Here is a 14201-nt window from a genome sequence, read left to right on the forward strand (position 1 = left end):
AAAAATACATAGACTAAGAGATAAAGAAAAATTATGCTTCTCCAGAGTAATTGATATAAATTTACTTAATGGGCAAGAGAATTTAAAAAACACACATGGCTTCCTTGTTTGTTTAGAATAAATTTGTATCTGATCATTAGTAACTCTGTAGGCTCTTATAGCACCATGCATTTTTGTAAATCTTATGGATTCATCCTGTTATTTGACCTTTTAAGTATAATCTCTTCACCCAAACACATTCATTAATTTTTATCATATCTTAATGTATATACTTTTGATAAGTATACCAAGGCAGGATTTTAGTAAATATAAAGTATTAAACAATGAAAATTATGAAAATTCACTGGATTAAACTATAGCATTATTGTCCCACAAAACCACATTCTGATCTAATAATTTTTAAGTCCTTAGGCCAGGTGTCACTTTGGAGAACCAGCTTATACCACAGAATTCTAAGAACATCGATTAAAGAGTATCATCACACTATTTTGTGAGTTTTAGACGTTGCACTTGTACTTAGTTTTGCAATTAAGTAAGAGGTTATAAGAATTTACTAAGATGAAACAATGATATCAAGTTAAAGATGAACTAGAAAGTAAGCCAGTAACAGCAGCCAGTTCTCTGCATCTTTATGACAGGAGTTAGATCTCAGTATTCTCTGTTAAGCCCAGTCTGAAACAGAACTCATTTCATGCGAAAAAGGATGCCATTTTAGAAGTGGATTCATTTAAAGTTTGTCTGAGAGCAAAATATGGGTGAAGATTTTAGATTTCAAAAGACTTATTGAGGTGCAAAACAAATATTATATAAGGTACTACATATCTAAAACAAACCCAACTACCTACAGACAGCACAGAGAAGATGTCCTTCTTCTAAGAAAGGTATAAAATACTGCTTGTGTTGTCATCCTTCAAGACAATATCTGCCATAATTTATCTCAAAATAATAAAGTACATAAATAGAAAGGCAACTAGGCAACTCATAAGAAGTCAAGACAAAACCTTGAGTTCTTTATCTTTACTAAGGGACGTACCAAAATACATCAACACTAGGTGGCAGTATTACAAAGGAATAAAAAATCCACAACCCACTCTATTGCCAGTAAGATGATTTCCAATTGACTTGCTTTCTTGGTTTCCAAGGCTATAGTCCAATGCGTAGCCCACAGTGCCACCAGACTCCGTTTATACTAAGGGAAATAGTGTATTTTAATAAATGAATCTCAAATTTTGTTTCACAAAGCATCTGAACTGGTCATACTTGGCTTATAGGAGTCCTGACGGTACAGTGATGTTGGCATTGGGCTGCTAACGCAAGGTCCCCGATTCAAACCCACAGACTGAAGTGCGGGGAGATGTGAGGTGGGCTGTTCCCACCAAGATTTAGTCTCAGAAACCCTATGGCGCAGTTCTACTTTGCTTCACAGGGCAACACTGACTTACATATATTTGATGGCAATGGATTTAGTTTGGGTTTGTATAAGTTATACATTCAAATAAAATTCTTTTGTAATTATCTTTCTTTTTTCACTATTGGAAATTTTTTTTTAAAGATGTGCTGGCCTTTTGAATACATTTGAAAGGATGAACGTGCCTTTCAATGCAGAGGAAAAGACCAGACATTGCTCTAGCACAGTGTCAAGGCCAAGGGAACTACGAAGCACACTCAGGTGTCCACTGTGCGACACTATTGGAAAATTTACATGCCGATCTGTACCTGGTATTGTTCAAAGCATGAAAATACAGACAAAGCATGGTCTTTGAACCAAATATATAAACCAACTGGTATAGTTTCCATACTACTTATAAACAATGTGAATGAGTGCAGTGATGAGAATTTGCAAGTGTTGTCTCATATTACAGAATGGCAAAATGAGTAACATCTTATAGAAGAGACTTAATGAGTATTGAAGAGAGCACCCAAGAGAAGGCAAGAGCATTTCAATAAAGTATACCACAAGCAAAGACAGCAGTGAGAATGTGCTTGTTATTTGTCCAGATGACAGATAGTTTGATATGGTTGGCAGGGGAGTAGAGAGGAAGGTGGGGAAGCAGTCAGGAAGATCAAATTAGTAGTAGGTGACACTAATAGGCTTTGTTCAATTAGATGTCAGTCAGTGCTTTTCAATCTGGGGTACTGTATATATATCACTAAAGGACTCGAGAAGTGGCGATTTGAACAGAATACATTTTCCTAGAAAGCCAATGCTATTCATATATGAGGAAGGAAAATAAAGTTAATGCACCTTTAGAAAATTAGTTTCTATTCCATACCAAAAGGGTAGACTTTACTAAATCTGTTCAGTTTTTTTTTAATGTATTAAGAAATCTGTCACTATGAGTCAGAATTGACTTGATGGCAGTGAGGATAAAGAAACTTGTGGTACAAAGGAAAGAAATTACATCATGTATTGCATGTGTCCCCCACAAAACAACCAACAAAAAATTATAGTCTATACCAGTGTTTCCCAAAATGGGAACTGACTCCCCCTTGTGGGTTGCTGGAATGGTCCAGGGGCTGCACCTAAGCAGCTATCTAGACTTCACCCTGAATTATGGACTTTAGCACAAGTTTTTATTGCTAAGGAGGCATTGAGTAATTTCATTTTTTTCTTTGTGAAAAGAGGGTGGTGGGCCAATTAAGTAGACCATTCTGTGCAGCCTGCTTGAGTACAAGGACTGTGCATCTTTGTCTCTAGTTTAAGTTAGTGTCATGAATTTATCAGTTGCTGAAATTAAGTGTGTTCATTAACTATTAATGACTTGGGGATATTAGGAAATAGACAAGTTAAATTTCTTTAAAATGGTCATTTTCCCCATATCCTGGCTTTTGGGGGTTATAAATGTGAAACGTTACTAGGAAGCACTCTGACCAGAAAAAGAAGAGTCCTACAGTCAAACGTAAAACTGGCCTGGATCTCTACATTACTGTCTTCACCGATTCCTCTGTCATTTTGCTAATTTTCTGACGCAATCAAGGGAAAATGTCATTCTCTTTCATTTTAGCTCCATCATCTCCCTTTCTCCCAAGCTTACCCCTATACTAAGAAATCCTCAAAAAAGCCCCAGGGTCTCCGTTGTGTCACACAATCAGATGACTACTGGCAACGAATACCATGAAACACTTTCTGGTTTTCCTGTTTTCATTTTTCTAAAACCTGACACGTTCACTGCATGCACTAGGCACTCCCCAAACTCATCCACACAACAGCCTTTTGAGGTAGAAGCCCTTTGTACTAGATAAGTAAGATTTAGAGCAATTAAGTACCAAGGTTAAGGCCACCCTGTAAGTACCAGGTCTGAATCCAGATTATCCAATTCCAAAGCCAGTAATCTGTCCCATTTACTGGCTCAATGGGGTGGAGGCTTAATGTCCACTTGATACTACAGCTAGGTTTTCTCACAAACCAAACTCAATGTCTGTCGAGTTGATGCTGACTCATAGCAACCGTACAGAACAGGGCAGAACTGTCCCTGTGAGTTTGAGACGGTAACTCTTTACAGGGTAGAAAACCTCGTCTTTCTCCTGAAGAGCAGCTGGTGTCTTCGAACTGCCAACCTTGCAGATCACAGCACCCCTCATAACCACTACAGCACCAGGGCTCCTAACTTTAGACAGCAGGTATTACTAATGATAAAGAAATGGATGTTTATGGAGAAAAAAAAAATCCAAGATCATCTGAATTTAGGCAGCAGAGTTAAGATTCAGCTGTCTGGCAACCAAATATAAGATTTCAACAATTATATTATACTTCCTTCTAGTGAAAATGGGACAAGTAAGCAAATGATTCTAATAGAATAAATGAATTACAGTAAGTATAAGGAACAGTGGAGTATCTTCGTGATGCTATAAATAGCTATTGGAAGTATATGCATTAAGAGGTTAAGTGAAAACAAAACAAAACAGAACAAAAAAACCCCACACCTCACTGCAAAGTGGAAAAGTACATGCTATATGCAAAAGCACCACAGTATTAAAATACGTGGGGAGCTATTTGTTGGGTGCTGGATTTCCAGTGGCATGGTGAGTTACATGCTGGGCAGCAGTCTGACCCTGAAGGAAGATGGGCTTTCTGCTCTCATAAAGACGCAGTGCTTCAGAAACCACCGGGGCGGTTCTACTCTGTCTGTAGTGTCACCGTGAGTCAAAACTGACTTGATGGCAAGGAGTTTGGTTTGGCTGAATTTGGAGGCGCCAAATTAGGAGAAGGGGAACCATGTAGAAGTTCCTCTCCCAAGATTAATTGGGACAAGCAGACAGGGGCCAGATTGTGAATATCTTTGTGAATGCCATCCTCAGAAGGTCATATTTGATTGCAAAGGTCTATCTTTTCTTCAAAATGTACATCTTTTGATAAAGTAAAAACTTAACTTGCTATAACATTTTTATAAACAAATTGCTCTGTGAAGATGAGGCAGAGCGACTGAAGCTTCGCCAACAGGAGAGTAACTGATTTGACATTAGAAGTCTACTCTCTGGCAATTTGGATGAGATGTTAAAGGGGAATAAGGCCATCGCAATAGTTCAACGAAAGGTAATACTAATAAACTGAAGAACATAATGGCAGGTGTGCAAGGGTGCAAAGGGCGTGGATCAAGAGAGGTAGTGGACCGTATCCATAAGGGGGTTTCACAAAGTTCATGGAGAAATGTCATATCCTCGAATTTCTCTCTTCCATGTGCTTTCTGAATCCCCCTCAGGCAAGATATGAGACCAATTTGGTACAGGTAGTGAGGGTGAGAGAAAAGTTAAAAGATGGCTTCTGAACGCTTTTTTTTTAACCAAACCCAATGTGTCTAGGATTCCAAACTCAAACCCGCTGCCATGGAATCAATTCTGACTCACAGCACGTTATATAATAGGGTTTCAAAGCTAAATCTTTATGGGAGCCAAGACTTCCATGTTGCTCCAGTGGATTGGGTGATGGTTCTGAAGCACAGGCCTGGCAGCCCAATGCTTAAGTCCAGTAGCAACAGGGCTCCTTAATGTGCCCACAACAGTGTTAGTAAGCACGACAGGAGGTTAAGAGGAAAAGCACTGTCTGATGATGATGATGATGATGATGTTTGGGGACAGTAGCTGAATTACAGATATTCAGTTTACAGTATAGAGCATATCCAGACAGGAAGTAGATAAATAAAAGAGCTTCAGAGATAAATTTGGGAAATGGTAACAGAAACCAGGGGCCAAGAAAGCAAATATATAACATGACTAAATGACAAAACTTCCCTTTTTGACTACAACAAAAGTAATCTATCCTCTCTCAGATGAGGCACTGAACGTTTCTGAAATGTATTCATTCTCTTTATGCACATAAAGCCTTTAAAGGGGGTGGGGCTTCTGATGCTAATCATCGTTGTATAGTGTCCGGTAAAGTTACTTATACATAGCAAGTGCTTAATGAATATGGCTGAATATATTTACTAAGTCAATAAAATATTACTGAGCTCCACAAGATACACTCCTTTAATTTATTGGAAGAAGCATATGATTTACCATTCAGTGACTATTTGAAAATGCTGGAAACAAGAAATATCAAATTATAAGTTACGTCTAATTTACCTTTCATCACAATAAGAAAATTTCATATCCAGGCTGTGACGACTGAGGAAAGTCTTGCTATCTAAAGGAATTTCAATATTCGATGGGTGAGGAATGGGTTCACATATCAGCACCAAGCACGTCATGGGCGGTTTCTTATATCCGCACTGAGACTGGTTACTGTTCGTATCATATACATGGATATGGCCTGTGCAATGAAGTACCTGTATGTGAGGGCAAGGCAAAAAGGCCGTTTGTTAAACTTTGTAAGACTAGAAGAAACACAATGTTAGTTGAATATGACATGCTAAGTAAGCTATGCTAAAATTCACTTTCATTAATGGATTAACTGCTAAATATCTTTATAAACAGTAGTGTTTTTCCTTTGGTAACACTCATGACTCCCAGTATTGTAGATTACTTTTTAAAAAATCCCATATGCAAATCTGGGTTGCTTTTTCATTCATTCCTTCTGTTCATCATAACTGGTTAGTAGTTATTTCCACTCTGATGACTTTATTTCACCAGTAAGCATACCAGTGATCACTACTTTCAGTAAACACTACTTGAGGGAGGAAAAAAACTAGAAAGAGCTAAATCATTAGATACTATAAGGACAGGAAGGAATATGCTTCAATGACAAGTTTTCTGCAGTATAAGCTTTATGAATATGGAACTGGTCACACAAATTCCTTTATTCTTGGTTTTGGTCAATCGATCAACTAATATTGTTTGTTTATTTTTTAGATTTAGGTGTGAAGGATGCTTCCATAGTTTCCTTTTCCTAAATGGTTTGGAATTTGGGGGAAACACACAAAGTGTTTAACTCTGCAAATGCCAAGTTTCCTCCAACAATGATATTTTAACACAAGTGATCTCAAGATCACTTTCTAGCTACTATGTCAAATTCACTACAACTCACAAATCAGTCTTATTTACCTTCCACGTCGCAGACTTGATATTCATAGTTCTGCCCCGGCTAGTCAAGGTACACTTCATCCTGAGAAAAAAGCTTCGTTGTGTGTTTTGTTCTTTACCCTTTTTCACAGGGCCTTGACGAAAGCAAGAAATAAAGTTTAAAACTACAATTACCAAGACAAACTTGATAATAAGAGTAGCAAAATGCCCAGCACCTCGGAGCTATTCAGATAGATTTCTCAGTATAAATACAAGTGATTCACAGTCCTTTTCCCACCCCAGTATATCTGACATATTCTAACCAGTAAACCGTACTTCATGTCTACAATGATTTTCTGTGTTAACAGTTCATTATTCTACACTCAAGTTGGTAAGCTTGGCTAAACTGTGGAGGAATTCTGAACTTGTCCTATAACTAGGTTATCAATGTCTACCCCAAAAGATAGAGAGGACACCCATCCTATCCTTTTATTGAAAGTGTTGGTACAATTTGTAATACGCACTCCATTTATGCCTTGAAGTTTAAAAACAGCTATGAGCTTTCAAATAGCAAGTGTTTTTATGTATCTGATTGTTCCCTTACATCTCCCAGTAAATCATACAGATAATTGTTTCTATAGGGAAATTTATACTTATTAAAAGCCCCCCAAATAAAACAAACTCAGAATGAAACAAATTTAAGTCTCTGACTCTAATCCAAAACCTAATACAACTTAAAAATTGAGATTATAAGCAAGTTGAGTCAGCAAATAGTAGCTTGATGCTGTATCTTCACTGGTCAGGCTGATTTAAAACAAACAGAAAATGAATCATTATTTAGGGCTTGGACTAAATACTGCAGGTGATACAAAAATGAGTAAGATACACTGTCTTCCCTGAAAGAGTTAAACTTTTAGTAAATGCTATTTTAAAGGCAAACACACTACAATAATCCTGATTAACTGTCCGAATTAAATGAGCACTTCAAAAGAAGAACAGAGAAAAACCAGAACCCTAACTTCTACCAGGAGAGCATGCGACAAAAAGAACACTAGAATATGTCAAGTCGATCTGGGTTCAAAAGGTACTCCACAGAAGGAGTGGGAAAAGTCAGGAGGTAGAAAAATAGCCCATGTTCAGAGGACAAAGCAGAATTTGGCTATAGAGTAAAAGTAAACCAATTATAAGGCACTGCTGGAAGGGAAGATCAGGGCCATAATCACGAGGGCCTTGGATGGCAAATGATACAACATGGACCGTCGCAAAAATGTTGAGAAAGTAAGTTAGGAAGCACCGTCAAGAGCTCAGGTCACAACCCAGCAGCAGTGTATTAGGGTGCAGTTATGGTAGGTGGTGAGGGGCCAATAACAGAAGTGGAAATGAAAAGAAGACAAATGAAGAGGTGAAATGTAAACATTTGAAAACTGACAGAAATCCAAAAAGATCTGGACATTTTAAAGCTAGTATATGGAAACAGAAGTGTTAGCACAGTGAACAGAAATGAAAACAAATGAGAAAACAAAAAACCCCAAATTTGAAATTTAGGCATGGTTAGTGAGAAATGTTGGGTTCTTGAGGAAGATGTTCATAACTCATGTGAGGGAACTAGGAAAGCTGAGGGCAGTCTTGGTGCTGAGGCACATTACTGGGGTCTGCTTAAACAAGGCCTGACCGTGCCTTTCTTAGAATCATTCCAAGTACCGTCAGAGTGCTCTTTAGAGGCAAGGCGGGCCAAGCTTTGCCTTACATGCTTCGGACATATTGCCAGGAGAGACTGACAGGAGATCATATTTAGTAAAGTAGAAGGGCAGCGAAGGGGGGTTAGGCCCTAAAGGCGACTGACCGACATTTTGGCTGCAACAACGGGTTCAAGAATAAGAGCAATGGTCAGGATGGCATAGGACTGGGCAGTGTTTTGTTCAATTGTGCATAGAGTTGCTACGGGTCAGAATCAACTCAAATGGCACCTAACAACAGAATCATTCCAAGGATTCCTGGTGGCCCAGTGGGTGATGTGCTGGGTTGCCATCTTCAAGATCTGCAGTTTTAAACCTCCAACTGCTCCATGGCAAAGACTGGGCTTCTACTCCGGTAAAGAGTTTCCAGCTCAGAAACTCAAATGGGCAGTTCTACCCTGTTCTAAAAGGCCGCTATGAGTCAGAATCAACTAATGGCAATGAGTGACCAAATCATTCCAGTATGTATTTTTAAAAGATGCCACACTTTCTCCCGATGGTTCCGCTACGTGGACGTGCGTGTGTCTGGTTTTGAAGAATTCAACCAGGCTGTAGAGCAGCACAAGAGCAAGACCATTTTTGCCGAAGGGAAAAGCTGGTGCCCGGACTGCGAGCTGGCTGAACCAGTTGTTCTAGAGGGTCTGAAGCATACTGGTGAAGGATGTGTGTTCATCTACTGCCAAGTAGGAGAAAGACCTTATTGGAAAGATCCAAATAATGACTTCAGAAAAGAGTTGAAAGTAACTGCAGTGCCGACACTACTTAAATATGGAAAACCTCAAAAACTGGTAGAATCTGAGTGTCTTCAGGCCAGCCTCGTGGAGATGATATTCTCTGAAGAATAGATTTGAGAAACTGGATCTTGATTTTTAACTTTGCTTTAGAAATGGGGTGCTTGTTTCTTAAGTAAGTAACATGTTAAAAAAAAGTTGGTGTATGTCTAAACAAAAGTGTACTATTAAAATGCTCATGAGGTAGGGGGTGGTGATAGGGAGGGAGGGGGTTTTGGGAGGAAATGATGAAGGCGGGAGGAGGAAGGAGCAATAGAACAGATAGTGATTGCACACTTCATGCTCTAATATTGATGTGGTAATAAGTGTTCAATGCCCCTTGATATGATTGAACAATAAAACTATTGAATTGTGTAATTAAAAAAAAGATGCCACAAAAACCACACTAGTTTTGGTGATGGGGGTAGGCATGTATGTAGTGGCCATGCAAACTCAGAGATCAATGCCTTACGGGATTTTAAGTCCTTCATAATCTAAACTAGGATGGACTGACCTCTGGAAGCTCGCAGCCTTTAAATGGAGGAACCCAGATTTTTAAAAACAGAACCAAGGTTAATTGAAAAAGCACTAGCAGTATTTTCCTAGTAAAAAGAACATTTTAAGAGAACTAAAATTTAAAGTTCTTTAAAAACAAATGATTTATTTTCTCAGGTCTAAAGTATCTTCCAGACTCTGAATGACTATGTTGTAGAAACACAGTATCTTCAAAATGTGACACTTTGTAACAGCCCTTCGTTTCTAAGAGTAGAAATCTATTATTTTGTTTACCAGAAAAACATAATAGATCCTATGTAATTTAGAATAATGTATCAACATTATTACCCAGGCAAAAGACTTGTTGATATCCATTTACTTATATTCTAGCCAGTAAAGTATAGCTGCAGGCTATATCTTACCCATGAGATGTACAAAGATTTTTATAGGAAGCTTGTATAAAACATGAAGAAATTAGATGGTGCCTGGCTATCAGAAAGAATAATGTCTGGAGTCTTAAAGGCTTGTTTTCAAACAACAGCTATCTAAGTGAGACGTCAACTAAGCTCACATGAAAGAAGCACACCAGCCTATGTGAACCAAGAATTGTGATTCCCCTCTGACCATACGTGAGCTGGAAATAACCCGGTTATCAGACATAGAGTATTAGAGAGACAATTATAGATTAAAATGCTAAATCTGACTCGAATGATCAAAACCTTGTCATTTGCTCTCCCTTCTGATACACTTTTAGCTTGATATGGATTTTAATACTGTTTTTTCTTTTCAAATTGGGGCTTATATCTGTTGTATTTTATAATTTTAGGTAGCATTCTTGACTCTCTCTCATGTAACTTTCTATGTTTTTCAGTATAAGAAACCCAGGCTGAGTGAGTCTACAGAAACAGTAACTGGAATAAGGGTTCATGGGGAGTGCACCAGGGGGTGAGGGGGGTAACTGGGAACTGACATCAAGGAGTACAAGGGGGAAGAAAATGTTTTGAAAACGACTGTGGTAGTGATTGTTAAATGACGGTGGTAGTGACTGTACAACACTAGAGATGACTGAATTATGGAATGGTATGCTGTTCAGATCATGTCCTAATAAAGTGATTTGAGGAAAAAAATGTATGAAATGTCAAGAAGATTAAAATATTAATTAAAGAATGCTTATTTTCTGAAGTAGAAAGTGAAAATTTATAGGTGAAATACAGGTAACATTTCAACTGTTTTTCTAGTACACAGAAGCACACTCACTGCCGCCGAGGCGATTGTGAATCACAGGATAACTTAAAACTTTCTAGCTCCTGTTCACTTAGAATTCTAGACACAATTCAGCTGTCAATTCTTAACTGCAAAAGGCAGTCCTGTCATATGAAAAAAGTTCTAAAGTAATTTAATAATCATCAAAGCATTATTCTTTTATTTCATAAAAAGCCAATCATCAGATAAAAACAAACTTCGTAAGTAGAAAAAAGTCATCTTCAAATCAAGATATCATAATTTTCTATTTTTACATAGTTCGTTTTTCTCAGTAATTACTCTAATCACTTTAGCTGAAAAACAGCTCACCTTTGCACCATCCTGACCCACTTAGAAAGTACCAAGCTACAGGAAGCACCAAGTAGCCAATACACTTCAAAGTCTAAACACTGAACTAACTCATTTACAACCCACTTAGGTAATTTCTCAAAGTGTATTTACTCTTCTTTTATCCTGAATTAGCTAAGTACAAGCGGTATTTGTTTTCCAAGTTCACATATATACACAGTTCCAAAACCAAATTCATTTCCACTTTGCGTTTTTGAGACTGTATATCTTTACACGAGTAGAAGGCCTCATCTTTCTCCTGCACAGTGGCTGGTGGGTTCAAACCTTTGACCTCACGGTTAGCAGCCCAATGCGAAACCCACAACACCATCAGTAGAGTTTGGAATTAAAAAAAAAAAAAGACAAGTCCCACCTCACCCCCAACAGGGTGAATAGCAGTTTAAAAAAAAGTAAAATTCACTACCATGAAAAAGAACTTTAAATATTAATTTATTAATGATTGTAGTAGAGTCCTGAGCCAGTCCGCCTGAGTCAACCCATGCCCTGCCACTTACAAATCAAGTAATCTTGGGCAAGTTACTCAATCATTCTCAAGGCCTCAGTTTCCTCATCTGTGAAATAGAAATAACAACACGAACTTTACAGGATTGATATGAGGAACACAGGTTCAGAGGCATAAACAAATGCAGAGAATATGCCTGGCCCAAAGTAATCTCTCCTTAACCCATTTCTATCAAGTCAATCCCAACTCATAATAACCCCATAGGAGAGCAGAACTGCTTGATACAGCTGCCAAGGCTGTAGTCTTTACAGAGGCTGAGACAGCAGCTAGTGTGGGACTGCGAGGTCAAATTGCTAACCTCCCAGTTAGCAGCTAACTACTTCAAGCACTGTGCCACCAATGCTCCTTATCCTCTCCACTGAGGCTAGCCATTTCATTTTATGAGATGTGATAAGAAAGAAAACCATAAAAATCTATTCAAGAATGATAAATTTGAGGTTAAGATAAAAGCAAACCAATTTACACACTTAAATTGGAGAACAAAATACAGCTGCAGAACATAAAGTTTCATCATGGTAACTTTCAATTGTGAAAGAAACAGCAAATTATGATCAGTGCAACTTGAAGATTGTTAAATAACATTTGTTTATCATCAAGAGGTATTTATAAAAAATTGTAGAACCGCTGATTACCTAAAACAATAGCATAAAAGGCACTATCGTAGTGCAGTGGTTACAGTGTTCAGATGCTAATCAGAAGGCTGTCAGTGTGAACCCATCAGCTGCTCTTTGGGAAAAGACGTGGCAGTCTGCTTCTGTCAAGATGATAGCCTCGGAGGCCCCATCGGGTTGTCCTTGCTGTCCTACAGGGTGGCTCGCAGATGGAATCAACGGGAAGGCGATGAGGTTAAGTGGGTTTTTCTGTGCTCTATTTTTAAAGTTCTGATAAGCCAAGCCCCACATTCCCTACCGGGTTTCTAAAAGCTTGCACGCAAACTGGTACCCCAACTTCAACAACTGTTTAAAATATTAATATCTGCATTCTAACTTATGATTCCTTTGGTTCTAAGTTTTATTTACTTTTCCTTTATGAAACATTGCTTCTCTCTAGGCGGCACAAATGGGGACGCACTTGACTGAATCCACCAGCAGCCTTGAAAAGGTCACTGCTTGCAAAGCCTCAGGAGCGGTTCCCCTCTACCATTAGGGTCACCGGTGAGGGGAATCAACTCCACTGCAATTAATCCTATATGAAATCGGTGGGCTTCTACCTAAAACTATAGAAGACAGTTTTCACAGAGAACAGAGAAACATTAAATAGGAAATTCGGTGTTAGGCTAGAACAAAACTTAAAAACTGCTAACAGTATTTAATTATATAAAACAACCTGTTCAATGAAATCAAACAACAGACTTTTGTCCTCACCAGTTCTATGGGTTAGCATTTCTCTCATTTCCTCGTGGTCACATGGATGAGTAAAATCAAACACACTGTGTCCAGTTAGTTCAAACTGTAAGCACATTAAAAACAATTAGATCCACAGCATAAGATGGTAAAAACAAACAGTAGCTCTCTTGATATGTGGGTAGTCTACCTGAGTTAATCCCATGTACTTGTTTACATTATCAGAAATGTAAATCATGTCACCGTCATCTGTGAGAACCATAACAAAACCATCCAGGGCTTTCAAATAAAAGCAATTCATCTGTGCCTTCATTTCATCTTCAATATCCAAATCACCTAGAAGGGCACAAGAATATGAAAATAATTAGTTTAAGATTCCTACTTAAATGGTCATGACATCTATGTGGTATATAAAGTTTTACCTAGATATTTTATTTTACATAGCATCTACTTTATTTCTGTGTAACCACCCCCATGCCCCACCGTCACTCTTCTGTAACACAGAAGAGTCAAAGCCAAAGGATGGAAAAGGCAAAAATTAGAACAGTCACATGCTTTTCCTTATTATTTAAAACAGGATAGCAAAGAACACTGGAAAAAAGAAGTCACGTTACTAAGAGGAAGATCAGTAGGGTAGGGCAATAAGGTAGGAAAAAGTCAGCATATTAAGAACTGCCCAATGAAACTTTAAAAGTAGGTAATAAAAAGCTACACTGTGAAAGAAGAATTGACAATATGTCTAAGGGACAAAAGCAAAATGAGTACAAAGTTAAACTTGGTAACAACACTGTGGAAATATTTTTAAAGTACGTTATAATGGGGTATACAAAAATCAAAACATTTTAACATTCTTCAGAAAATAACCCCTAATCATCTCTAATTTCCAGGTCTATTGAACTTTAGTAAAAGAACTCACCGGCATCTAGAAGTTTCCTCACACGCAAGTAGCTGATGGTAAGCCTCATGACAGAAGCCTTGTCAAGATGCGAGCTGACATTATGGGGAAGAGGCAACTGATGAGCAAGCTCATAAAACACTTCAGACTCTTTACTTCGCCGAGATCTGGCTGCATCTCGAGACTTTTCTTTTCTGCGTTCCGAACTAATCCTATTTAACAGCCAAAAGGGGGTGGGGTGGAGTGAGAAAATGTATATGTTAGGAACCTGTTCAAAGAAGGTATTTCTATCAGACCATATCAAATTGTAAAGTGTGTTTTTAATTTAAAGCCTGTATATGCAAGGATGTACTTTCATAGACATTCAAAAGTAGTCTCAGTGTTGACAAACCATGAACAAATTTAAAGTAC

General features: G+C 38.1%; 2 protein-coding genes and 1 non-coding gene across 3 annotated transcripts in view; 1 reads left to right on the top strand and 2 right to left on the bottom strand.

The window, feature by feature from the left end:
• Positions 1–14201, bottom strand: part of HIF1A (hypoxia inducible factor 1 subunit alpha) — a 32361-nt gene that overhangs the window by 14744 nt on the left and 3416 nt on the right. The window contains exons 2-6 of the mRNA XM_045287627.1: positions 13812–14002; positions 13086–13231; positions 12917–13001; positions 6481–6593; positions 5561–5765 (exon numbers count right to left, since the gene is read on the bottom strand). Of these exons, the coding sequence (XP_045143562.1) occupies positions 5561–5765; positions 6481–6593; positions 12917–13001; positions 13086–13231; positions 13812–14002 (740 nt within the window). The remainder of the gene's footprint in view (positions 1–5560; positions 5766–6480; positions 6594–12916; positions 13002–13085; positions 13232–13811; positions 14003–14201) is intronic.
• LOC115868889 lies at positions 1551–1684 on the bottom strand. The gene has a single exon (XR_004045850.1). It is a non-coding gene; the product is annotated as a small nucleolar RNA SNORA22 (small nucleolar RNA).
• LOC105979982 (thioredoxin domain-containing protein 17-like) lies at positions 8561–9133 on the top strand. The gene has a single exon (XM_045287746.1). The coding sequence runs from the start codon at positions 8591–8593 to the stop codon at positions 9017–9019; it is 429 nt and encodes a 142-aa protein (XP_045143681.1). The 5' UTR covers positions 8561–8590; the 3' UTR covers positions 9020–9133.

The sequence above is a fragment of the Echinops telfairi genome, unplaced genomic scaffold (genome assembly GCF_000313985.2).
Source record: "Echinops telfairi isolate 266 unplaced genomic scaffold, ASM31398v2 ScPeMD7_18;HRSCAF=68, whole genome shotgun sequence".
In the NCBI taxonomy this organism is placed as follows: Eukaryota; Metazoa; Chordata; class Mammalia; order Afrosoricida; family Tenrecidae; genus Echinops; species Echinops telfairi.

Coding starts and splice junctions, on each gene's coding strand:
- LOC105979982 (XM_045287746.1), top strand. CDS start 8,591: ATGAGTCAGAATCAACTAATGGCAATGAGTGACCAAATCATTCCAGTA.